Below are 27,688 nucleotides of genomic sequence, written 5' to 3'. Positions count from 1 at the left end.
TCCTGGGACTGCGGGTACCAAGAGGGAGAGGCGCCGTCAGGACTGGACTGCGGCAGCGTCTCCTACGGGGCTCCGGCAGGAACAAGGAACTCCCGGGTGTAGGCGGTAAGTCCGCTATCGGGCCTTGCCACCACTCTAGTGTCTCCTCCGGGGCTATATTCCCGGATGGCGACGAAGGGCTCCCCGAAGGGAAAGAGGCTGGAGGAGGACTCACGTTGCCCGTGGTCTCTCGAGTGTGTCTGGAGGCCGGAGCCGGGGATCTCTTTCCTCTACTACACACTTTGGCTGTAGCCGTGAACTTGCCCGGCGTACGGGGTACACCTATTGGGTGATCGGGGTCGCCCTTTCGCCGCGGCTCGGGACCGCCGGCGTGGTGTTGCTCCCATAGTTGGAGACAAGCCGGAGGAAGGGGCACAGAGGCCACACTCTCTCCAATACGGACTGAACATACCTTCAGGGAATTCTCTACCCTGGTACGTGCCCCGGCCGGAGCCAAGTGTCTACCCGTACGAAAGACAACTACCGGGCGAACTGGTTCGCCCACACGCTGCGGCTGGGGACCGTCCACGGGGTGTCGCTTCCGTAATAGGGAAGTACTACACGTACGGTAGCAGGGGCTCCTTACCCTGGTCCGTATTCTGGCCGTAGCCGAAGAACAGCAGGAGAGGGATGCACTAAGGCAACTCTCTCTCTCTGGTGTGTTAAGGCCGGAGCCTGGGGTCGCCTTCCCCTTTACACACTCTCTTAGGCCGCAGCCTAGGTTTGTCTTTCTCTTTTTACTTTTTGTTAGGCCGTAGCCTTGGGCCTCCTGCCCTTGGGCCTCCTGCCCTAGAGGGTGTAACAAAGCCGTCAATACGGTGTTACCTGGGACTGACTTTATTTCAGTCCCACCCCAATTTTGTCGATCACTGCTCCGCCCGCACAGTAGTTCACTTCCCCTGATCACCTGGGGTTGGGGCACTTGCGGGGAATAGGGACCCAGGGCCGTGATGCCCTGATGACCCTCTTGACTGGGGTCACTAACCTCACCGGTGTGTCCTCCTGGGGTGGCGGCTCGGTGGTGGTGTGGGGGGTGGTGAGGTGGGAGGTCCTGCGGCGGGCACGGCGGGCATTTTAGTGTAACTACGGTTTCACTCCTGTTTAGTATCATAGTATATTGACTGCGATGTTGATTAACTACTTAATAAAGTCATTACAACTCCCGTCATTTGATAATATCCAATGCAGCACCACTGTTTACTGAATTGGTCAATATCTTACCATTCTGTTATTCATTGTCAGATTAATGGTGGCACTTGTCGATGGTCTGGTAACTCACGGGGTACTTGGCGGGAAAAAAGCTGAGAATCCCTGCTACAGTGTCGGTCGCCTCTAACAAGCAGGTGGGGAATAGCAGCTGTGGGCAAAAGTGGACAGGAGTTGGAGGACAGACAACAGCCAGGACATGGAGGATGGTGAAGCAGTGGTTGTCACGAGCTGCCTCAGAGTATGCAGCCAGTGGAGGTCCTGTTGCCAAAACTTCATTGTCGAAATATATACTATATTACTGGTGTTTTTATGAAGCATGGCATCAAGGTCTGGTCTGGTTTATCTTACCCATAATTCTAAATGCTGTGAAAACCAAAAGATTCCTCATATACTTACCTATATATATACTGACAGTACTCTATACAAGTCAATATCGATCCAGTTTAATTAATAACATATCAACAGTTAAGACTCTCTCTCTCTCTCTCTCTCTCTCTCTCTCTCTCTCTCATGCGTGTGTGTGAAGCTTGAGTGATCCTTCTTAGTATCTTGTTTTCTGGCACTCATTTGTATGGGGGTCCATGGACTACCACCAGGTTGTTCCCAAATAAATCGGCACTTGCAATGGTAGCAGATGGTTTATAATGAACAGAATGGGTCCTGGTATCCACACAGGTAATATCCCAGGGGTCTAAAGGTAATGGGAATTAGAGAAGTAAGAATATGATGGCAGAGTTGTTGAGGTGTGGGCACATTATAGAGCCTGGGTTGTGTGGCCGCGTATCCCTCCACACTTTTATTGTTTTCTTTCATATGTGTTTACCATGCAGTGCTAACCCCAGCGCTAGGGTAGGTTGACGCTGAAGGCCAATCAGGAAAGGGTATGAGAGTCTGACCAAAGTGATATATTGGCTCATACGTGTACATAATTGGCAAGTAACTTCACCCAGGCCAGTGAAAAAGTGGCAGCCATATCACAGTCGCTGGGGGGAGTTGGGTGCTCGCCGTATGTGTGTTTTACCCCACGGTGTTTGTACTAGTGCAACTGAGAGATCCAGGTGGGTCATTCGGGAGCCTTATAGGAACTGTTTGGGTTTACGCATTTTCGTTTTCTTTGGTTTGGTCGAGAGACTGAGTTTGCAGGTTTTCTATGGCTAGCTGAAAGGGTAACTTAGACGAAATGGTAGAGAATATTTAGTTTTGGCCCTGACCTTGTCATGGGTGGACGTGTGCGCGAGGGTGCTCTAGGCCCTATTTCCTCGGGGTATCGAGTTCTGGGTGTTGTCCTTCACATCCCCGACGTGCAGTGTTAAATCAAGAAATATTCAGAGTGACCACGGCTATGGGCAGGTGTATACCAAATCACAAGCATGGAAGGACCCTGGTGCTATACCTCACAGTGCCACCCCAAATGCTACTCGATGTCATACGTAATTCTTCATTGAAATGGGTCTAATTTACACGCAGACTTGGGCACAACCGTCACTCTCAACTTCTGTTTCTGGTATTGCTGTTGCATGAATGACGAGCCAAGCACTCCACATCTGGCGACCAAGTGGTGGTTCTTTTAGACTTCTGGCAGAGGGGCACGAGATACTACCAGCCGACGACCCTGCCCCGCTGACACCAAATGCCAGCCACCAGGAATGCACCCCTGCCATTACGTGTCGCCTGTCCAGCCCTGACAACTCAGCCCCTCCACTTACACCTACAACCCTCCCGTAGACCCACGCGCAACTGCTCGGTCCCCTCTCCCTCCTGTTATATCACGTGAGAAGTACATACGACTTTCTCAACCTGCTTCCCTGCCGTCTGTGGTGCTTGGGACGCTGCCGTACCACACACCACCTCGTCGCTCAGCACTCTGGAGCTGTACATTCCATGTTCCCTGCTCCTCAGAAGCCCCGTCCAGACTAGGGGTCATGTGCACTCTACTGCGAGCAAAGTCGCCCAACTCGTGTTGCTGAGGCTGGTGACGTCCACACTACAGTAGTACAGTGGGCAGCGCTCGCCAGTTACTGCTGAACTGCGAGATTCGAGAAGAGGATGGTGGATACCAAAACTGCAGCAGTTCAAGAGACTGTTTGTGTTGAGCATTGTGGCACTATGTTGTGCCAAAAAGAAAAAGAGTTGGAACAAAGACATGGTGCAAGCAGTGGCTGCCTCGACGTACTTTCAGAGAAGCCAACTTTCACTGCTTTGTCGACTACCGTGCTGTGATGAACTAGGTTGAACGCCTTTGTGAGCCAATGAATATGACTTCTACAGAAGTTTTTCCTTTTCTAAGCTAGTGTAAATAGTCTAGCAGAATGACAAAGCAATGGGTGATGGAAGATATGTCTTCATGTTACCAAACTGTTGTGTATCTCTGTCTGGTGCCGTCTTCATAAATCCATCCAGAGACAAAAGCTCTCACAAAGTAAACTGGGTATGAGGGTGGGGATGGGGTGGAGGTTGTTGAAAGTGGATGGCTTGGCAACCTAGGGTGCGACAGTGACAGGATTTCTTTAAAAATGAGTGTGTGTGTGTGTGTGTGTGTGTGTGTGTGTGTGTGTGTGTGTGTGTGTGTGTGTCTTCAATAGGGGTTTGTTTTAAGGGGTTTTGCCCTATGGGGCTTGTGTCCTAGTGAGCTTTGACGAGAGAGAGAGAGAGAGAGAGAAACATGAGGTGTGGTGTGGCAAGTCTCTCGAGCCCCTCCAAGTAAAATGTCGAGTTTCTCCACGACCACTATCTCCACCACCGTAAGTGAGCCTTCTTTACCTGTTCTAAGCACAGTTTTAGTAACAAACTCTTTAAATAGTAAAAAAAAACATCATCTGTTTAAATGCCAGAGTTTACCCCAGACACTAAGAAATAGCCCGGTCACACCATTGATCTGAATATACAGTATAGCTGTCAAAAACACACCCTGCTAGTCCTCAAAATTACATATTGGAGAATAAGTACAGATAATTACCAAAATATCGGCAAATGGGTTAAAGTATGCATGTCAATACATTTATTTGCACGTTAAATCATCATTTACGCAAAACAGAAGTCTGTCAAGGAGAGTTGATTAAGGCGAAACACAGCTCGCTAACTTAAGCATGTTTTCGCTCTCTGTCCTGACTTTTTGAAATTAATAGTTAAACATACATGTTAAACCGAGTTTCAGATAAATTGGTGTAGGTGAACGTAGATGGTGAGATAGGTTATATTTACCATTTAAGTGCAGATTTTGATGATTCGGTGCCGATCCGGTAAATAACTTTCAATTGAGTATATATATATATATATATATATATATATATATATATATATATATATATATATATATATATTGTTAGCCAGTCAGAGGATTATGAGATTTTGATTTTTTTTTTAATTTTAGACAACTCCGAGACAGTTTTCTTCGGCATTTTCGTAACTTTTTTTTTCTATTTTACTCTTGAAGGTTAGGTTAGATTGAGTTAGGTTAGGCTATCTCTAAGAGTAAAATAAAAATAATTTGTGACGAAAATACCGTAGAAGAAAAGTGTCTAAGAATTGTGTAAAATACCGAAAAAAAAAAAAGGATCAAAATTCGTAATTCTGTGGCTGGCTGACTCTATAATTTTACCATATATATATATATATATATATATATATATATATATATATATATATATATAATTGAAGCTGATGGGTCAAGTTTTAAATCTCGCGCCCTTTCCCGACAAAAGTTGGGAAGCTGTGACTCCTGTGAGCACTCTCTGGGTAGGATGTTTATACTGTTAGTGTTGTGTTGGCATGTGGATTCTCGCCAATTTTAAGCAGGTAGGTTGATTTATTTGGAGAGAAGCCCAGCTTGCATGTATATTGAGACATCTTAGCATTGACTGAAGGTTGTGAGTTATGTTGTTAGTGATAATATGGGCGTGATTTCGTTTGTACTGGACTCGGGGGTCCAGCGTGGTGGTGTCGGTAGGGGGAGCATCCTAGGAGGGTTTGGGGCTTTGGGCGGCTCTGGGTGTTGGTTCTTGGTACTCATCAGGCACAGGAGAGTATCGGGAAGCTGGACAGATAGGGAGTAATGTGTCAGGTAAGCCAGGAACTGCTATAAAATAATATACAAGAAATAATCCGTAGGGTAAACAAACCCGAGTGGAGAGAAAACGGTCGATATAACTTAAGCATAAACTGAGCCATATCTTCCGGACTTGGTGGTACAAAAAAGAATCCTGACGAAATGTAAGAGGTTGTAATGTGGTTATGTGACTGTATTATTGGGCTCATACAAGTGAGGTATTTATTGCATGTGGTATAATGGAAACTGAATATTGTGGTGTATGTTACTATTTTGGTACATGAGTTAGGGATATGAAACCAGTGGTGGCGACCATCATTCTCTCCCTTGGTGTAGTGCTGCCTACTTTGTCCTTCACATTTTATCCTTTGTGTGTGTGTGTGTGTGTGTCCTCCTCTCTTCCTGTTTTTCCCATTTTTCCTGTTACATTTTATTACTCTTCTGACTCTCTCAGGTGGCTGTACATTGAGTGACAAGCCTAATGGTTTCATTACAGCAATCCCATCAAGATCCGACGTAATAGAGCCCAAGCAACGTCCGGGACTTGGGAAAAATTCCCCTGGACAGGTACTCGTAGACCCCAACCCAACATAACTTTGAAAGCCACCTAAGTAACTCCCTACCAGACATGCACAGCACCTATTTAAGACCCTATTCACACAAATGAGGGACAATAACCATAAAATAAATGAAAAGGAACCAGAGAATGAGAAATTAGAAGTTAGTATGGAAAATATTTAGCAGTGTACAGGGTACTTACGACATGTCTGTGGCCGTTGGGAAGATTAACCTGCCTCCTTTAAGGCTCTGTCAATGGTGAAGGTGCACTTGAAGCACGTACAGTAATCCATTGTTGCACTGTGCTTAATCCTTTGCACTGTGAATTATAATTGTTTAACATTACACATTCAGTTCTTACTTGCAACATGCCAGTGTTGCACTCTGCACTTAATCCTTTGCACTCTTAATTCTAATTTCTTAACACTGTAAATTCCTGTGTGGGCTGGTGGCGAGGTATTGCAGTTTATTCGCTGTCCACCACAAAAGCGAGCACGTGGGCAGCCATGGCGACAAGTGTGCAGTCCCGACAGTAGTTAGGCGGGAAATGGGGAGGATGCAGGGGTGCTCTAGCAGACATCGCCAGAACTACTTGCCAAAACATAGCTGTTCGTCACCACGCGGCAAATTTAGAGTAGGGATGAACACATATCAGCTTCCCCTCCCCCCCTGGCCATTTTTGGTGTCAAAGATGTCCGGATATCTTAGGGAATAATCTGAGACTTGGACTAATGGACCCAAGCCCAAAGTGTGCGGGACTTGGGCATCCAGGTCTTAAAGGGATTGCTGTATTTCTGTACCAAATGGGCACAACCTTTTCATATTTTCTATTGAAATAGTCTTTCACAGGTTACTTGTTATAGATTACTTGTTATAATTCCTGGATTATCACAGCTACTGGGCATTTTTAAAACTTACCTCTAAAAGCTATAAATGAGGATTTAAAATGGGTAAATATTTTGCCAGTGTCTGCCAGTAGCCAGCCATATTTGTCATTCCAAACGTGCATTTTTAAATTAGAAATTGTTTGTTGGTAAACAACGCAGCCAGTTCGAGAGACCATTGGTAAACATTGCTGTGACCGACTTGGCTGCTTCCTTAGCTGCCCCCAAATAGGTATATTTTGTCTTCTTCCAATCACTTCTTGCAGTCACAATTCAACAGTTAACATCTGTATTGCACATGTTCCAAAATTACATACCTTGAGATCATGAGTTTGTTATCCAGTAATATAAGTGGAATCGCTGTGCCAATTTGGTAAAGAATTACCATGATTTCTTGTAGGCCAGGAAACCACTTACAGTGCTGGGTGGTAACCATATAGTTAACCTATACGTTTTCCCTACGTGTCAACAAGTGGGTTGGTGGAGGATTAGTTCCTCTCCTTGTAAAACAACTAACTCAAGACAGATGGCCACCCCTTATGGGATTATGGTGTCAGGCTAGTGACAGACAGTTGGGTTTATGGTTCCTGGCATGATTTTCTGTGTGGTGGGTGGCTGTGCATTAATTTTATAGTGTTGCGGGTATCTTCAGTGATTCTAGTGTATGATTTCTCTATGTTTCCTTTATAATAAATGTAAGCTGTGGTAAATACTGGTGATATATTTAACCTAAGTAGGAGTGGTGTAATCTAAGTCATTGGGTACATTGGGATTATTTCATGTAATTAAAGGGAGGTGAGCCCAAGTGACTCAGCTGTTGCGGGATAACCTTTCTGCCTTATTACAGATGGTAGCAGAGCCTAGTTTGTTCCAACCCTGGACTTACTATTGCAGTAAATTTGCCATACTCCTGCTTGGGTCCAGTATGTGGTAAAGTGGCAGGTTTCCATTATGAAATGCGTGGAGATGATTCCCATACCAGTAGCAATGGAGAGTGAAGGAATGTAGAATACTGTGACTGATTTGAAGGAGCTAAGTGCAGGTATACCCCGGTTTAATGATGCAGTTGGTTAGGTAAAACCCCATCGCTAGGTGGGGTATCGTATCTCGGGGTAGATTTCAGCCTTGGATTCCCTCCCCAACCAAGTCCTGCACTCATCCGAGTCCAAAAACAAGTTTAAAGCCAATTTAAGTAGCCTAACAGCTGTAGAAGCTAACCTAAGTGTAACACCCATAAATAACTAACTAAAACCAACAAATAAAATCTGAAAATCGTTAAAAATGGGTCAGAAAATATCAAACACCTTTCATCACTTACCTGTTGTAAATCCATGTCCGGTCCTGGTCATCATCCTTGCTATTCCCCCTGAGGCTAGGGGACATGTGGTGCTCCCTAGCAGTCACTTATCCTCCTCAAGCCCTCAAACCCCATCTCCAGGGGAGGGTCAGAGGGGAGGGGGAAGTCTGGTGAGGTGGGATGATGGTAGCAGGAGACTGATGCACTAGCCCAGGGGATGGTGATGGGGTGTGATGGGATGACTCAGGTGGTGGCGATGGGGTGCGATGCGATGACTCAGGCAGTGGCGATGGGGTGCGATGTGATGGCTCTAGGGGTGGCGATGGAGTGTGATGCGATGACAGAGGAGGTGGTGAGGGAGACAGCTGTGATGACCAGTGAGGTGGTGAGGGAGACTGCTGCGATGACTGACAAGGTAGCAAGGGGACTGATGAGGTGGCTCATGCTGTGGCGAGGGAGATAGAAGCAATGGCTGAGGTGGTGAGGGAAATGGAGGCTGGGGCAAGGAAGGCACCGATGGAGTTGCGGATTGCCGCAGTGGAGACACAGGTGAAATGGGAGACGGGGATTGGCTGGAGGCAAGGTCCAGCACTAGGGGCTGAGCACGTCAGCGGCGGGAGAAGGCCCTGGGTGTGTGTCTGCTGGTTGATGGCCGGGGAAATGCTTTGCTGATTGAGGGTGAGGGAGATGCTCTGCTGGTCGAGGGCTGGGGAGATCCACTGTTGGTCGAGGGCATGGTGGGGGACTGTTTGAAGAAGGCAGTGATTGTAGCCCGCCCGGCTGCCCTCTTCTTTTCCTCCAGAATCGTCCTGTACTCCTTCATCCCCTCTTCCAGCCGATCAGATGTGTCCCTGCTTTGTCCTTGGAGAGAGTCTTGTGTGTGCATAAGCGCAGTGACCTCGTCCACCTTGGTCACCATCTCCCTTAGAATTTTCATATTGAGGGCTCGCACTTTAGGGATGACTTCCTCCTCCTGTGTCGGCTGGTGTGCCCGCTGAATCTTCATTATGAGGAGCTCCTCATTGCTGAGCACCTCCCTGTGGTTTTCCAGGACCTCCTCCTTGTCTTCCTTGTCAACCTCCCCAGAGCCCACCTCGCGCGACAGTTGAACAATGTCCTGCCACACGCATTGCACCGGTAGAGCTTGCACGCCCTCGGGGAAGCCGATAAAGGAGTGAATGCACTTCGGCCACAGCTTCCGCCACACACCGTTCATGGTGGGCTGGCTTACTTCCCGCCACACAGTAGTGATGTTCTCAGTGGCATGGCTTAAGTTATAGCCTTTCCAGAACGTTTGCACTGTCGTCTTGTCGTCACTGTCACATACCCCACCAGAGCCCTGGGGTTCTCGGAATGGTAGAAAAGCAGCAGCTTCAACTTGAGGTCGTCCTCGGCGTTGCCCCCCAGCAGCAGTGTTAGCCGGTCCTTTGAGGTCTTGAACCCTTGCATAGACTTTTCCTGTGTTGCAAGGAATGTCTTTGAGGACATTGTCTTCCGAAAGAGCCCAGTCTTGTCAAATTTCAACACCTGCTTTGCACTGTAGACACCCTATGGAATAATGCGCTTCAGCTCGTTATGGAAAACTGCCACCACCACCGTATCACTCATCACCTCACCATACATTCTCACATGGTGCAGGCTTGCCTGCCTCTTGAAGTGGTCAAACCACCCATGGCTAGCCTTAAATGTTTCACTGTCATCAAGATTCTGCCTCACCTTTATTTCCTCCCACAGTGAGAGAGCTGTGGTGCATATGATAGTCTGACTCATGGGTGCCTTCCTCCTGTTCTGGTCCTCCACCCATGTGTGGAGCTCCTCCATGGCAGGCTCTCTGTGGCGGGTGATACGGGAGGCGGATAAGGTTGCAACCTCCCCAGCGGCAGCCTTGATGGCCTCCCCCTTCTTGATAATGGTGGAGACAGTTGACTGGGCTAGGTGGAAAGCTGAGACGATGGCACACGTGCCCTCGCCTTTGTCATGACGCTTAAAAATTTCCGTCTTGACTTCCAGAGACAGTTTTATGAGAACGCTTTGTGGTAACATCGCTAGCACCATTAGCAGGCTGCTTACCACCCTGACCAGGGTCACCACTAGCACCACCACGTGCAGTGCCCTTACCAGACGTGATCACACTTATTTAGGCCAAAATTAACACAAAATCGCGCTCCACACATGACTAGTATCACTGCCCTACTCACGGCACTGCCCACACACGGTTACAATGCACTATGATAGCAGCTTGCATAATGTTGGTGATGCAACACGATGCAGGGTGGGTGAACGTAAGAGAGTTCCTCACTCTGAGATGGCCGGTGCAAGAAGAACATGGATGAGCACGGGTTGAGTGATGGCTGTGGTGCCTGCGCTAGTTTTTCTGTGCATGCTGGGAGGCGGGCAGGCTCAACTGGCCACGGGAACATGCATGATTCAAAATTTTAGCCCATCACCTGTGGACGAGGCCTAGGAGGGCCCATCGTTAAACTGGAGCAGCCATCGTCAGGTGAGGTATGATGGTATTTCTACCCCCATCGCTAAGCTGAGGTATCACATATAGGGGTATTGTATATCGGGGTATACCTGTAGTCTGGTGGCACAGTTTTAGCAGTACAGGCAACCCCCACTATTCGACAGGGATTCGTTCCATAAAAAGTGGTTGAATAATGAATTGGTCAAATAACGAACCTGTTATTCCCATTAGATTGTTAAGAAATAGGTGGTTAGGTTCCTGACCATCTTTGTCATACAAAAAATATTTAGTAAACATGAAAAAATACTAATTTATCATTTTACACCTTTTATTTATTAAAGAGAAGGAATGTTTTTATACTGTTTTATTTGTAACACAGTAATGGGGAAAAAACACAATACAGTCATGGTCATAAGTATCCTGTACCCTATGTCTCAGGCTGACTCCTTTATGTGTGACAAGTCATGGTGGAGTAAGAGGCTGAGAGGGAGGGGCCAAAGAGAGGGAAGGTAGGTGGAGGGATAAGCGATGGTTTGGGGGTGGGGTGAGGGAGAGGATGGAAAATGAAATGCGAAGTGGTGGTCACATTATTTGTCTACAGAAATTTCTTTCATTCAGGGCATGATGCAAAGGAATTAATATTTGGTAGATAATGCTGCATTACATCTTCATTAGTGGCATCAGATAACAAGCTTTAGAGTGGTGATATCAAGGGCTGGATTGTGAGAGAAATATACTAATGTGACACATCAAAGAAAATAGATTAAGAGAGATGAAGGTGAAGGTAGGAGCTCTGGCAGACTCATGGGCAGTGATGACCACAGTCACAGTGGTTTGATATAGACAGCACGTGTTCCCTCAGTGGGTGGTTTTGTTCCATTTGGACATACAGATGGCAGATGCCAACGAGAATGCAATCCCGTGTTTGGGTCATGTGAAGGTTGATGTCCGAGTAGAGTGACAATCGATTCAGGGCTGTGGGTTGTTTGTGAAGAGTATTAGTGAGGATGAGGGTGTGCTGCAAGGTACGGAGGTAGCTGTGTTATTGGGGATGAATATTTTGGCATAGCTGGTTCAGGGTTGGCTGGGTTTGTTTAAGACAGAGTTTTGGGTGAGCTTCAAAGGAAATGGGGACATTGTGTTCAAGCAGTGGAGGCTTGATAGTGTGCTGTTCAGTCCTTTAGGGTTTCTTGTGATCCATCCAGCTCAAGACCTAACAGTTCCAGCAGACTCCAAGAAGGTATTGCAAATCTTTGTACCAGGACTGAAGGAAATAGATGCCTACAGTGTTCTTTTGGAGCCCTTTGAGAGAGTGGATGGGTAGCCTTTGGGTGCTGTATGGGTTGTGTGTCTTTCCACATTACTGCTGAGCAGGGTAAAGGACTGCTGCTAGTCGCTAGTCTGGGAACAGAATATCATTTTGCAGCCACTGTGGAAGGTAGTAAATGTCTCATATGGCCGTGAAGGCAGAACATCAAAGGCAGTAAGGTATTCAGGTGGAGGAGAATAATTTGGACCCTGAGTAGTTGCAGGAGTTGGATGACCTGGGATGATGTTATAGAGTGTGACCTCAGGGATAAGGGACTGAATAGGGAAGCTGCCAGAGATTGAGCAGCATGGAAAGCTGTCATTAGGTGACCAAGGCTGATGCATGCAAGCATGTTGGTGCCTTTATAAATGATATTATACAATCGTATTGCACTTGCATTTACCTATGTTACTGTTTTCCTATGATTAAAACAAGTAAAAGATGTCAGTGTTTTTATTTTGTTATTCTTTATAACCCCTTAATCGTGGGGATGTCGGGAGTGTGCCGTGCGCGTCCCGCGAGGATAATTGCGCTCCGACTGACTGTTAAAAAATATTTGCCAAATATCAGTTATTAGTTCTAGAATATTATAATTAAATAAGCATATGGCACATAGCTTCAGCTTTCTCCTCGGATGTTTGTTGAGCCTTCGTCGACTACCGTAGGACTTGTGGAGACTTCTGAAGTTGGGTAATGAAGTCTCCACTTTACACTTCCTGATACCCCATAATATGGTTACCACTGCCTGATATTATAACTACAAACACTATTCTATGAATTCAAGTAGTTTGGAATCCACTTTCCAAAAAAAAAAAACTGTGAAAGCAACGTAAATTACATGCGCATACGAGCTTTCAACCCACGCTCGTTCCCCGATGGTATTCTGAGCCGGAGCTGTCATTTGTTATTCATAAACACACTCACACTTTATATTCCTAGTACTTTATTACACTTATTTATATATACAATATTTATCCATAAGTTTCTTTCAGTACTAGTATATTATTTTCACTCCAGGCATTCACTTTCTTGTTCAGTAAACTAGCGTAGAGAGCAAAGCTTTCACTTTCATTGCTCCAAGTATTTATACACGCTAGAGCAAAGCTTTCACTTTCACTTTCATTACTTCAAGTATTTACACTCGTATTCTTATATTACTAACTGTTTACATTTCTATTTACATTCTCTATTTTTTTACATTATTTACATTTCTATTTTATTTACACTAAGTTATGCACTGTCACTTGGAGTAACTTATAAAACTATTTTCCACTTTTCAGTTACATTTACATTCATTGCTTTCACTTGCTATTTACACATTATTTACATTTTCACTTGCACTGTTTTAGAGTCACCAGAAACATCGTAATCACTGTCCATCATTATCATTGATAAATTAGCTAGTTCACGTTCCACAGCAGAGTCACTTAGCCCTTTACCTCTTCCCACACGAGGTTTAGTAGGGGTAGAGGTCACAGGGCCCTTTGCGGGGGGCTAAGGACAGGCATGAATTGGACGTGGTTTCACCTTGAAAGACAACAGTAAACTGAATGATGTGGCCTAGGGGCAGGGAAGAGTTGACAATGTCAGCGTGGTGACAGCTGCTAATGTATATGCTGTGAAATGATTGGCAGGAAATCTAGACAATACGTAATAAATTAGGTAGTTCCAGGTGAATGTAAATATCACTTAGGCTTCTCCCTTCCTTTCTTATATATATTTTTGTTACGAGAATAGGTCATACGGCATATTTCAAGGGTAAATAAACAGGGAAAATTAGCGAACAAGTGTACGTGGGGTGTTGCCAGGTGATAATTATCCCATTCCAGACATATGGCAGTATCAATTACCTTTTCTCTTTCCTTTATACAGTATATTATTATGTATAAGAATAGGGCATAGGGCACATTTCTATGGATAAAATGAGTGGAAAAATCCATCCAGGATTTGTGTAGCGCAGCGCAGCTGGGCAGGTGGGAGGAGAGGGTAATGGAGGGAAGGTAAGGAGGGTAGTCAAGGACAGGGGGAAAAATGGCCAAATTGTGAACAGTGGATGAGAGTGCAGATGACTTTAGCAGAACTGAGTATAGTTGGACACTGGTAGTACTGATAGATGATACAAGCCACCACTTGAAAGCCTGGGCGAATTCAAAATAACACAGAATCACAAAAGTGACGCCCCGTGGTATGATCCCTTGCTCCCGAGCATCACGAAAGTGACACCCCGCGGTTCAGGGGTTAATGTCATAAGTGCATTAAGGAGTAAATTTGCTAGGAATCTCTGTCCCCCTCCCCCTTTTTTATATGAGTGCTGGGTCTGGTTCTGAGTGTGGTTAAGTTTCATTTCTTTTTATTGAAAGGCTGCTTATTTCAGGATAAGGTGTGAAGTTTTTGCCACTCTAATAAATAAACTGTAGCCAGTGTATACTGTACAGTAAACTCTCAATTATGTGTTGTAATTCAGCCAAGCCCTGTGCTGAATATCGTAAAACACCGGATATTGCAAATCCGGCTGAACATTCGGCTTTCAGTCAGAAATTGTCATTTTATCTGTCTTGACCCTCTATCCTGAAAACTTTACCATGAATAAAAGATTAAAACTAAGTATTTGAAAACAATACAGTAAATGATGCAGTACAGTAATACAGTACTGTGCATAGTGCACTATTGTATGTACTCACCAAGTGTTGGCATTGAGGGGGAGAAACAGCAGTGGGGGGTTTACACTCGTAAACAGTACAGTACACAATACAGTGCAGCACAGGGGTAGTTTAACAGTCACAGTAGAGCACTATGACATGAGCACTGACAGGCCATTAGCTTTGCAGTACAATACAGTACAGCAGCTTGAATGTAGGATGCCACAGAGTTAGTCAAAGCATTAGGGTTTTGCAACCACATGGTCAGAAGCGCAAGAGCGCACAGGCACATCTTGACTCTGTGACAACCACTGGTGTGAGTGCTAGCACGTCGTTATTCATGGCATGCCATATTTGCCATGTTCACAACAGATTCTGTTTGGCTGGTGCATAGGGGGTGTTTTCTTGGCTTTCAAGTTTCGGGATATCCCCTGGCATCAGTTGGCTACCACCTACGAGCCAGATGAGGCCAGTCAATACTGGATATTGCATTGGAATGCCGGTTAAGTCCAGTTTCAGTGCCGAATGGTGCATAATACTGCCGGATGTTGCTTTAATAGAGTCAAGATAGCTGCACCAGATATTGCAGTAAGCTGGATGTTGAATCATCAGATAATTGAGAGTTCACAATGCGGATTTTGTTGTCATTCATCCAGCATGTAAATCTGATAGACTGCAGACTTGTTTTTAGAAACATTATTATATGTTCAAAGACTTATTTTGCATTTGGTATTATCATGTAATTTAGCTCTTGTTATCCCTAGATGATATTGTTCTTGTTACTAACAATATAATTTTATTAATCAAGGTCTGGAAGGACAGGATAATGTGAATTATATTTTTCAGGTGCATGAGTTGACTTAGCCATGGAAACTGCCTACAAAGAGGGGGAAGGAGGGAGAAGAAAGCCAAATTAATACCAACCAGCCGCTTTATTGATGCTGTACCAGCCAGCTGCCAAATTACAGTAATACCAACCATCTGCCTCCACTCTCAGGTAAGTGCCTGAATGTGCCTTTTTTTTTTTTTTTTTTTCCCCAAGCCTATCTGAATGGGAAACCAAAAGTTACATTTCTCCTACAGTCCACCATCCTCCTTAATTGGAATAGGTTGTTGAGGGAGGAGGAGACTGAGGATGAGATGGAGTGGAGAGGTATGTGAGAGGGAGTGTGAGTTGGAGAGAGGGCAGCAAAATGGCAGGAGACAGCACGACATGCAGGCGATATGTTTGTGGCCATCCCTTACAGGATTAAGGTGGCTGGCTGTAGATAGGCAAATAGATTATGTGGATTTCTTCAAACCAGGGACCAGTATCACATTTTGGTGTATAATTTGATTTTTTCCATAGTAGATATCGATGATTGCAATAGATAAAAATGATTGAATGAGTTTGTATGGGAGAGTACATGACACGAGTTGACAACATTTCTTTAACTTGAAAGGTGTTGAATGGATTATCTGATTGGTATTATGAAGTGCATATGTGTGTGGATAATTATACCTGTGTAATTGTATCAGGATTCCTGGGACAGGAGTGGTGTGTGGTCCAGTTGGCATGCCAGTGAGACTGTAGTTCTCACTTTTTTATTTTTTTTTTTCCCCTCATCATACAGGGTTTGGGAAAAGATGCAGGATATTTTTTATTTTATTTGATACTGTATTAATTATTATTATTTTTTTTTTGCTATGACAGATTTTATTATGCCTAAGGGACCTGTAGCATCAGACCTTCTTATGATGTCATATAGTTTATACTTGCATCCACCAGATTGTTTTATTTATATTTGGAGAGATTCCTCACTGTGTAGGAGTTAAATTTGTCTACAGCCCTGTTTTCTACTATACTCTTGCTTGGGTAAAATTGCCATTGCTGCATATTAAGTGCTCAGTTGTAACAAAAGATGAATATGAGAATAATGCTAGTCATGAAAATTTACTTTTATAATGCAGAACTGTAGTATTGTCCTTTTCTGCCAGCTGGAGATGTCATCTTCATGCAGTTCACATTCCTCCTTTTGGGGATAGGGAGATAGTTGAGGAATGTTTCTGTAAATGGATAGTGGAGACGCCTAGTTATATTATATGTACTATATGAAGACATGCTTTCCTCATTCATGTCCTTCTTTTATACCATTTATTGTTCGTTCATATTGTTTATAAAGGTTCCAGCTCTCTTGTACCTTAAAAATGATACAAATAATATGCTAGAGAACACCAAGAGGTAATACACTAATTAAGTTGACAGGGAAGTGCTGCTGAGAGACCTCACAAGGCCCAAAATATTATGGCCCAAGGTTTTCTTCGTACAAATTTGTATTTTTTTTTATTTATGGTATGAATTGGGAGGAGGGCAACGTGATGGTGGAAAACAGGGCAACATTGAGACCATTTGTTCATAGCATCCCCACTTCCTGGCAGGATTAAGACTGTCAGGGTGTAGAGAGATTATTATTATTATTATTATTATTGTTATTATTATTATTATTATTATTATTATTTGATGGTAGGTGGGGGTGCTCACCATCCACTAACTCGATGTAGTTCTGCTTTGGGTGTTTGCCTTTTCTTCTCGTCCTTCCTTCCTCTTCTGTCAATCTTTCCTTCATTCTTTCTACTTCCTTCTGCCTATGGGTGACTTTACATTCCTTCTTCTGTCTTTCTTGATCAGTTCATCTTAGGTCTCGTGTACTAGACTCAGTTTTTTTTTATCAAGGTGAAGATGCACTTGAAAGATTAGTGATTATTGGCTGAATGCAACATTACTGTACTTCAGAATCTAGCATTATTAACTGACAACAAATATCTGAGAGGGAAGTTTGGGTTAGCAAATATTTTTTGGACATGTTGCATTCAGCCAATCATCATCAACCTGTCAAGTGCATCTTCGCCTAAAAAAAAAGAAAAAGAAAGAAAGAAAGAAAAAAAAAAAAACGGAGTATTGTAGTCGTAGTAGTTGCAACCCCAGGAACATTAACCCAGTGGACTTCAGGCAGAGCTACCCTTCTGTAGTCCACCATTCTCCTGTTGGGGATGGGATTGGGAATTGTAAAGGTAAGCAGGCAGCCCTCCCCCCATCCTATTAGTGCCACTCCAGCACCAATACCATAATGGTTAATTAAGATCTGTATTGAACTCCACAGACAAAGGGTTAAATTATCAACAGACCTGAGAATTTCTCCAAAAAGCATGTGTCATTTTCAGGGGCAGCCTGTGCTACTGTTGTTGCTGTTCCTGTTGCTGCTGTGTAGGTGTTGCTACTGCCGATGGGGTTAGCGATGCTGCGATGATGATGATGATGGGATTGGTGGTGATGCTGCGATGGGTGACGATTCTGCAATGGGTGGTGAAGCGAAACTGCAATGGGTGGAGGAGCTGCAGTGGGTGGTGATGCTGTGATGGGTGGCGATGCTGCAATGGGTGACAATGCTGTGATGGGTGGCGATGCTGAGATGAGATTGGTGCTGCAGACTCAGACTCATTACACAGTGGCCCCTAACCTCTGGGGAAATACCTCTGACTTCATTGAAGAAGTTCCTTTAGGGCATCAGTCATGAAAATTAATATCTACACCACAGCTACTACTACATCTGCTGCTGCTGTTATTACTACTACAACTACTGCAGCTACATCTACTACCACCCTTCTGAAATGTGAGTTAGAAATTTTTTGGTTTATCCACCTTGACTTGGCTGAGTTTTGTTCTTTGGCAGCCTAATCCCCAAAGCAGAGTAAGACAAGGATAGCAATACTGTGGTTCTGCATCCTTTCCAGATCACTTCTAAGCCAAGTTGAAGTGGACAGAGTTTGTTAACAGTTGCTCCCCTACTTACAGAATTTTTATTGAGAATTCGTCACCTCATCATTGGGTGGCTAAAGGAGGTAGTGCTGCTGATGATAATGCCTAATGATGATAATTATGCTGCTGATGATAATGCCTAATGATGATAATTATGCTCAGTGACAATGCTAGGCTTCATAACTAGATCATTCCACCATTAGGATATACAATGCCAATTAACTTAATCCAAGTACTGATTTTGCTTGCTAATCAACAACGATGATGATGATGATGATAGGATAGGGTGATGCAGTGCCAGTAATCAATCCCTGGCATTATCAGGCAGGCAGCCACAAAGCCTAATAAAATATCAAGCTAGTAAGTCTTTAATCTCATCAGCAGTAGTTCATAGCTCAGATTTTTGTAAGTGGGAGAGCAACTGTTTTTATTCCAACTAACACCATTTGGTTTTTATTCAACTGAGAGTAATTCTTGGGGGTCTAAGGATAATAATGATATTTTTTTTTAACATATTTATATATTTATATTAGAGTACAGTATGCTTAATTATCAGAGTTCTTGCACATTAACTTGGCCCAGGATTTGTCCCTTTGCGAGCTTTTTTCATGTATCTCAGTGGTAGAATAATACAGTACTACAGGTTTACATCATTCCCATTGCACTTGTTCCTGACTAACATTTAGCTTGATATCTGATTATTACCATATGAAGATGTTCATTCCAAGCATCAGGAAAACGAGTTGGAGAAGGATGTTACTCACTTGTCATTTGGGGAAGAGTAATAAATATGAAATTCAAGTTAGTGCTGGCAGAGTATTGTTGGCATACTTTTGCACATGCCTGTACATCACAAACAGATGCAGTAAGTCCGGGTTATATGCCACAGATGCTAAGAAATACAGTGTGGTTCATATATAACATGTCGAATTCCATGTGTTTTGTCCTTGCCTTTTAAGGAGCCACAGTTCATTTTTTTGGTTGAAAATGAAATTATGCATCAGTTTACATGAAATTTTACTGGATAATAGCTATATTTGGCAAAACTAATCCCTGAGCTGTATTTGTAAATGATTAATTTAATCACTGATATTTTAAAATGATTATATGTTTACTCAGGAGCAGCACTCAGTGAAAGTTAGGTTAAATATATTAAGATTTTACTGAATATATATTTCTTTTTTTCATGTATCGTCCTGAAACTTTCTACACGCTTAAGTAGATATCATAGCTATTATCCAGTAAGGTGTCATGTAGATTGATACATAATTTCATTTTCAACCAAAAATCTGAACTGACCCCCCTTAAACTATACCCTACCCCATCCTTAGGTGGGAAGAAGTGATTAGGATCATGATGATTATGATTGCAATGATGAGTATAATAATAATGGCTCATGTTGATTATTATATTATGATGATTATAATGATGTTTGATGTGGTGAAGTCTCAGTCAGCATTGCCATTTCTACCCTGCATTATTTTCTGTTTTCCATAACCCTTTCTCTATAGTGATTGATTGTTTGCATCCATTGCTTGCATTTTTTATAAAGTAGTTAAATATCTCCTCTTGCATTTGCTTCAGTAATTTCCTAAAGTTCACTCATTTTAGTAAGCAGAAATTTTTACCCTCCTCTTAATTTTAACAGTCTATTGCCAGACATATCAGTCCCATAAGGGGGGCCACAAACAAATTAACTCCATGTTGCACTATCATCTGCCATTTGACTGCCCTCTCTCCAACTCACACCCCATGCCCTCGTATCTCTCCATTCCATTCTTCCATCTCACCCATGGTCTCCCCTCCACCTCATGCACATAAACTTTTCTAGTCATTCTCTCATTCTCCATCCTCTCTACATGGTCAAACTATCTCAAAGAATTTCTCCTAATAGCACCACAATGCATCTTTACTTCCTCATTTGTCTATCTGTCAGTACATAAAACTCCACACAGTCCTCACTTCATTTCCACTGCTCTCTTGACTTGTGTCCTTCCAACAGGATCCAAGCTTCATTTCCATGCTCACTTCCACCCTCAGTCCCTCATATATCTCTCCACTTCATCCGTTCATCTCATCATTGGTCTCCCCCTCCACCTCACTCACATACACTTCTAGTCAGTCTCTCATTCTCCATCCATTCTGGAAGGCCAAACTGTCGCAGAGTATTTTTCTTCACAATTTACATCCTCATTTGTTTGTCTGTTTGTCTGTCTCCACATTTCTCACTTCACTTCCATGCTCACTTCCTACCTTATCACAGCTGTCAATGATCCAGCAGCCTTTCTACCCTGCTATACCCTTTCAAGCACTTCCTTCCATCCTTGTTCATCACACAGAAGTACTTGGATGCACTCTCATTCTCTGATGCCTCACCATCCAGTCTCACTGTGTAGGCTGTGACTTCTTTTCCCCCAAAGATCATAACTTTACTCATGTATACATTCTCTTTTTTATTTCGTTTCCTGTGTGCATCCCCAAACTCATTCATCAATCCTTGCAGTTCACTTTCATCCTCACAATATAGTATCATCAGCAAGCAACAGTTCAGGAAATTTCCACACCTTACCCTCTCTCGTTAGACACTCAGTATATTCATTTCCCTGCCTACTGTCTCTCTTATAGCTCCATCCATATACAAATTGAACAACCCACAGAGACATGACACGCAGAAACATGACACAAGGAGACATGACACACACAGGCATGACAGACAGACATGACACATAAAAGCATGGCACAAGATATGACACAAAGGCATGACACACAGACAAGAGAGTTTTGTCATTATGCAGTTTCATTTTCCATACCTCACTGGCAGAGTAAGATGGCACTGTGGCCCAACATCCTTTCCATGGCACTTCTTTATGACTAGCACCGTTTTAGTCTTGTTTCAACTAGCATTTAGAAAGGAAAGATGGTAATTTAATCCCTAGTTGAACAGCAATTTCTGAAAGTCATCAATATACCTGAATCCCCCATACCAGCAGACTGAGCCAACAACACCAGATATATAATATGGGCAGCCCTGTATTATGGTTTCGTAAATTGTGGGCTGCTGTTGCAGTGGTCCTGTATTCCTCTGTAGTAGTGCTGTTACCAAACCACTTCTCTGAACCAATAGTGCGTCAATTTCAGCATTTTTGCCAATACGGTAATTTTGCTTCCTGACTAAGTAAAACAGTGTCAGTTGTTTGTAGCTTGTCTGCGTGTGCTGATCATCTAGCTTCTTGAATGAGATATGGCTAAATGAGCTATTTTGCTAAGGATATATTCATGTCATTTTCCAGAGTAGACTGCCGAAAGATGCACACACATGTCTGAAAAAGATTATTAGGGGATAATTTGGGTGCTCATATTGTCTCTTTTCTTTGATTAAATTCCAGTTTTTAGTTTCTCTGGCATTGACTCTGATTCGTAGTAGTTAAAATGAGCCTGGGACCACCACAACAGCAGGTATTATCAGCCCAAAAGATTGTAAGTAAATGTGGCAAATAAAAGGACTTCTGTTAAGCCATAGTGCTTGTTTACCAAATAATAAAAAAAGGTGTTTTGTATATATTATCCTTTCTGAAATATTCATGTTGGTTATTATATTTGTATGCCTATTTTTATGCCCATTTTCTTGTAATTTTTATTATTATTATTACAGGGTATTGCCATGTCATAGTGATGTACTGCACAGTCTGCCAAAGGAAAAAAAATATGCTGAAAAAAATATGTACTCTTGTCTTCCCTTGCTTGATTTTAATTGGCAACAGGTCGGCTATGAAATTGTCATCCTCAGTCTGTATTTCCCTCTGTCTATGACCTCCAGTCTTTTGAACAGTGTGTACAGGAATTTCAGAATTAACGGATCTTGAAATTGACTCCTTTTGTGTATTATTTCTTGCAGTCTTCAGTTTCTCCTTCTGTGCTTTGAAAAAAAAAAAAAATACTGCCTTGAATAACACCGAGAAATTAAAAACTACAAGCATCCTTAGTTAACATCATGTATGTAAAAGATTAATTACCATCTTGAGTTGTTTCCTTCCATTTATACCCAAGAATAACAATCATTCTGAGTTGATTTTCTTCATTAAACATCCCCAGTTGATTCCCTTCATTTATGTCAGAGATTAACCCACCGCGTCCCGGAGACATGAATTCACGTCCTCACATGATGTGCACTCATATCCTGGAGACGTAAATTAACGCGGCAACATTGTAAGGTCCCTAATTTGCACAATTTTCAATTTTCGCGAGTGATTTTTGGCACGTATACACGGGACACCTTCCTCTACAAGATGCCAGGCAGGGACAATGCCTTACCCAGCATGACCTCCCCCCCCCCTGCATGACCTTTTCTAATTCACCTGTTATCAGTGACCTGGCCAGTAAAGCCATGTCATGCCACGGTACGAAATTCAGGGCCAGAGTGATTCCCCAATCGATGACAGTGTGGAGGACAAACATTAGACGAAGAAACAGTCAGAAATGATGATCAGGTAATATGGCAAAAAAAGGTCAGGAATGGTGATGATTTAGTGAGTGAAACAATGCTTATAATGCCTATATTACCGTTTGAAAACCAATATACTCTCGTACTACATATAAATTCGTACCAAATAAATAAATAAATACCATTTATGATTGGTGTGGAATAGTTATCCTCCCATTGAACTCGTTTTCTTTGCAGCCAGCTTGATAGAAAACCCTGTAAGGTAAGGACGTACTTCTACCTGGATTGAGTATTTTAAACCTCAGGTGAGCGATTTCTCTATGAATTTTCGATGTTTCTCACCAAAAGCGGATGTTTGAGCCAAAAAAAAAAAGGTCCAAAAAAGTCGGGACGGGCGTACCACTGCCCAGAAAACGTTGGGATGGGGTGGATTAATGAGTTGAGAGTTTTCCCTGCATATATGCAAACATTTGTCGTTAATACGGTTTACGTTTTTTGTTAATATTTTTTTTCCTGTGGCTTACTGTACAGTACTTTTATTTGTGTAGTGATTTGGGTATGTTTTCTGGTGCGTGTTTATTTCTGTTGATTTTTCTGTAGTCGGTTTGCTTTCACTTGACGGAGAATCCAAACCATCTCAGCTTGGTTGATGGCTAAGTTCTGTCAGCCGGGAGAGTTAATTTGACTAGTAACCAAGGAGACTCATCACTACCTCATAACAAAGGGCTTATTGAATTGTATACATCCACAACTTAGTGCTGAAGCTATACAAGTTGCCTGGTTCTCTCAGATGGAAACAAACGGACTATAGTTGGGTTTTTACATGTTTTATTTCTTGTGACATGTAACTATGTGTCCATTATTTCTGCATGTCTATTCTTATTGGTAATTGTGTGGGAAAGCGTGCCTGTGTCTTGTCATCTTCAGTTGTGTTAAATTGTGAATTGATCTCATGCTGCCCCAGTGGCCTGACATATTCTGACATTGTGTGTGTTGCAGATCACAAATGTTGTAGAAATTCCTTATTCAAGTGTAATATTTGCCATATCATTTTGTTTTTGAAGTCTCCAACATGCTTGTATGTGACGGCCTTGGTCCCTTAATTGCAGCTCGCCATGCTGCTCGATCCCTGGCAGCATCCCTGTTTAGTCCCATATCCCTGAGGTCACATATATATTTTTAAGCTTGTGAAAGAACTACTTTGCCTGTCATGTCCCTTCCTAAGGTCTGTTGATTCAAGATAGCTCAGAAATCTGTATTAATATGTTAAGCAGAGTGTTTTATGTAGTAAGCAGTATTAGGCAGTACATACTTTATAAAGCAAAGGATTGTAATAGCACAGGCAGTTGTTTATATAGTTAACCCGAGACGTCCCGACAACGTATGGGTACGTTGCAACATTTTGCATTTGCCAGTCCTGATGACGTACTGGAACATCGTGCAATTGCAAGGTCCCTAATTTGCACAATTTCCAATTTTCGCGCGTGATTTTTCATATGTATACACGGGACACCTTCCTCTATTCCTCAACAAGATGCCAATCAGGGACAATGCCTTACACTGCATAACCTCCCCCTCCCCCCGTCATGCCATTGTCTCGGCAATTCACCTGTTACCAGTGACCAGGCCAATAAAGACATTCAGGGCCAGAGTGATTCCCCAATCGATGACCATGTGGAGGACAAAGTTTACATAGCATTAGAGGAAGAAACAGTCAGAAATGATGATCAAGTAATGTGGCAAAAGAAGGTCAGGTATGGTGATGAGTTAGTGAGTGAAACAATGCTTATAATGCCTATATTACTGTTTGAAAACCAATATACTCTTGTACTACATATAAATTCGTACCAAGTAAATAAATAAATACCGTTTATGAGTGATGTGAAATAGTTACCCTCCCATAGAACTCGTTTTCTTTGGTGCCAGCTTGTTAGAAAACCCAGTAAGGTAAGGAGGTAGTGCTACCTGGATCGAGTATTTTAAACCTCAGGTGAGCGATTTCTCTATGAAATTTCGATGTTTCTCACCCAAAGCGGAGGTTTTAGCCAAAAAAAAAAAAAACAGGATTGGGGGATGTCGGAGGTGCGAAATAGCTCGGGACGTGACGGGTTAAGAGTTAATACTATGCTTATTAGAGAGAGTAGGATTCCCTCGGCTGTTCACCACATATGCTAATGATATTTCTCCTACACTGTTGCTTTTTCTTTGCCTGGATTTTTTTAGGTATGTGTGATGGTGTTGGTGTCTGTCAGGGTGGGGTTGTGGTGGTTTGTGATTCTGTAGAGAGAGAGTAGTTTAATATCAGTGTTGGAGTGAGCAAGGATATGTGATGCCTCCATGGTTTTGTGTGTGTGTGTGTGTGTGTTTGTGTGTGTGTGCTGAAGATTCTGGGATGTGAATGGTAAGTGGGAGTGTCTGCCATTTCAGTGGTCTTGCAGTTAGCTAGTTTCTTCCTCTTTTGGGTTTCCTCTCTGCTGTATGAGCCCTATACATTTCAAGAAAATGAATAGGGAATGACTGCTTGAAAAAGAAAACAAAAATGGTTATGATGATGATTGAAAAATGATAGGTTATGAAGATGGTGATGATGGTGATTAAAACACTTCACTAGGCATGGTACTGACAGGTCTCCCACTGTAATGCCTGTTCATTCTTTGTTGCTGGCTTCTACCCCAAGTGGTTCTAGTTGGAAATAAAATTGAGAGAGAGAGAGAAACCCTGCCCTAGTGCTAAAAATCATTACAGGCCTCTGACCCTCCCATTACCTGTATTGAGAATGTTTCCCCCCACCTTCCCTTTGCATAAAAATTGATTCTTATATCTCACTCCTTTGTCAATACATGATAAACCTATTAGATCATGATTATTCAGTTTTGAAAAATATTTTGCTGTTTATTAGTAAATCTTGGCTTGTAAACCCACTTTGCTGACTACAGAAATCTTGGCAGCCCCAAAGATGTATGTTGCAGGATTGTCTGTTGTGGTTCTGTGGTGAGTGTGGTGTGGTGTGGGAGGAGGCCTTACACTGTGGTACATGTGGTGAGTGTTTTGTGGTAGTGTGTGTGGTACATGTGTGTGGTGTGGGAGGAGAAATTACACTGTGGTAAATGTGTGTTGTGCTGTGGGAGGATACGTTACACTATGGGTGTAGTCCATTGTCTGTGAGTTGTATATTGTGTTGGCACTGAAGTAGAGAAAGATGATGATTGTGTTGAAGTCTGGTTATCCTCATTTCACTCTAACTTCGCTCAAATTTTCATGTTTTTGCAGCTTTTTTTAAACATTTCCCACTGGCAGAAACAAAATGTTACAGACTTACATTCTTTCCATAGCTTTTCATCGTGACGAGCATCATATTTTAATGCATGTTTACTGTAATCTTACAATTCATCATTCATGAGAGAGCATAAGCCATTTTTAAACCAAGTTAGAGTAAAGAGAGAGAGCCTATAGGTGTAATTGTGTTTCTCTGGATATGGTTGTGTCTGAAGGGTGGGTGTCTCATGATAGTTTTTGAAGGCTTCTTGTGTGTGGCTATAGTGGCCATGTATATCTAGGTAGTAGCTATGTACCGTCTGAAGTAGTAGAAATAAAGTTATTTAAAAAAAGAAAAAGTGGATGGCAGCCACAGCCACTGGCGGACCGCACTTAGGCTACTGGTATTGCAGATGGTCGGAGCCAGTGACCTGTACTATGAAATTCCATATGCTTTTCACAGCACAGTTTCGTTGGAATGGTGGCCGTTTTAAAGGGGTAGGAAAACAATATGTATCCTTGTGAAATTTAGTGTGGGATGTGGGATGAAAACAGATGTTTTTGAAGCACTCTTTGTAGTGTAGATTTTTAATACATTCTTTCCATAGCATTTCTTCATAACCAGCATCACATTTTAGTGCTGATGTACTGTATTCTTACAACTCAGCATCCATGAGAGAGCACAAGGCATTTTAGACCAAATTAAAGAGGGAGAGAGGAATAGCTTTGTTTGGCTGGAGATTTTTGGATGGCTGTAGTAGCCTTTTGTGTATAGGTAGTAGCTATGTACAGTCTGAAATAATAAAAATAAAGTATATTTAAAAAAAAAAAAAAAAGAAGGTTGACGGCCATAACCATTGGCGGACTGTGAATAGTGCAGGTGGTCAGAGCTGATGACCTGTATTGAGAAATTCCGTATATTTTCACAGTACAGCTCCTTCTGAATGGGGACCATTTTAGGGGGGAGAAAATAAAATGTATCAAATGTACCTTTGTGAAATTTAGTGTTGGGTGTAGGATGAGAACTGATGTTTTTGAAGCACTAGTGTAGGTTTTGAATGGGTGTAGGTGCTGGGTAGTGAGTGTATACAGTAGCTAAAACAAGTATCTGTGCAGGAGGGGGTTAGTGTTCCCAAAATTCTGAATGTAACACATGATATCCGAGGAGGGTTGTTATATTTAACACATGATATCCGAGGAGGGTTGTTATATTTAACACATGATATCCGAGGAGGGTTGTTATACATGATCTCACCCACCTCTGTTTAGTGTTACCTCATAAGAAATGCTTTATGAATACTGCCTCAGTATAGGGAGACAGTTCATACCACAGCTAATATTTGGATTATATAGTCTGTCTGTAGCGAGACGGCATGATCCCATAAGGGGTGGTCGTTTGTCTTTGAGTTGGTTATTTTACAGGGAGGGGCACTGACCCTCCACCAACCCACTTGTTGATATGTTGGGAACACATATGGGTTGGTTATATGGTTACTACCCAGCATTGTAAATGGTTTCCTGGCTTACAAGAAATCATGAGGCATGTCACTCAATGTAAAGCCACCAGAAAAGGAAAGAGGAGTAATAAAAAGTAGCGATGGATTTATATAGCCTTGGAATTAGTGCATACAAATTGCCTTTGCACTGAATGCCAACAGAATCGTAAGACCAAATTTGTTATTCGGGAACCTGATTCACAAAACATCCCACTGCAGGTTATGAGCTTTGGCAGGGCTAGCTTATGGGAAT

The 27,688-nt window shown here is 42.7% G+C and overlaps 1 protein-coding gene across 1 annotated transcript; it reads right to left on the bottom strand.

Moving 5' to 3' along the window:
* Nucleotides 1-9,580: 9,580 nt before the first annotated feature.
* Nucleotides 9,581-10,075, bottom strand: LOC145406630 (putative CENPB DNA-binding domain-containing protein 1). Its single transcript, XM_080277707.1, has one exon. The coding sequence runs from the start codon at nucleotides 10,073-10,075 to the stop codon at nucleotides 9,581-9,583; it is 495 nt and encodes a 164-aa protein (XP_080133833.1).
* Between the last annotated feature and the right edge of the window lie 17,613 nt (nucleotides 10,076-27,688).

The sequence above is a fragment of the Coenobita brevimanus genome, chromosome 71 (genome assembly GCF_032717465.1).
Source record: "Coenobita brevimanus isolate Jiangsu-jjx chromosome 71, ASM3271746v2, whole genome shotgun sequence".
Lineage (NCBI taxonomy): Eukaryota > Metazoa > Arthropoda > Malacostraca > Decapoda > Coenobitidae > Coenobita > Coenobita brevimanus.
This window is presented reverse-complemented; position numbering and strand designations above follow the sequence as displayed.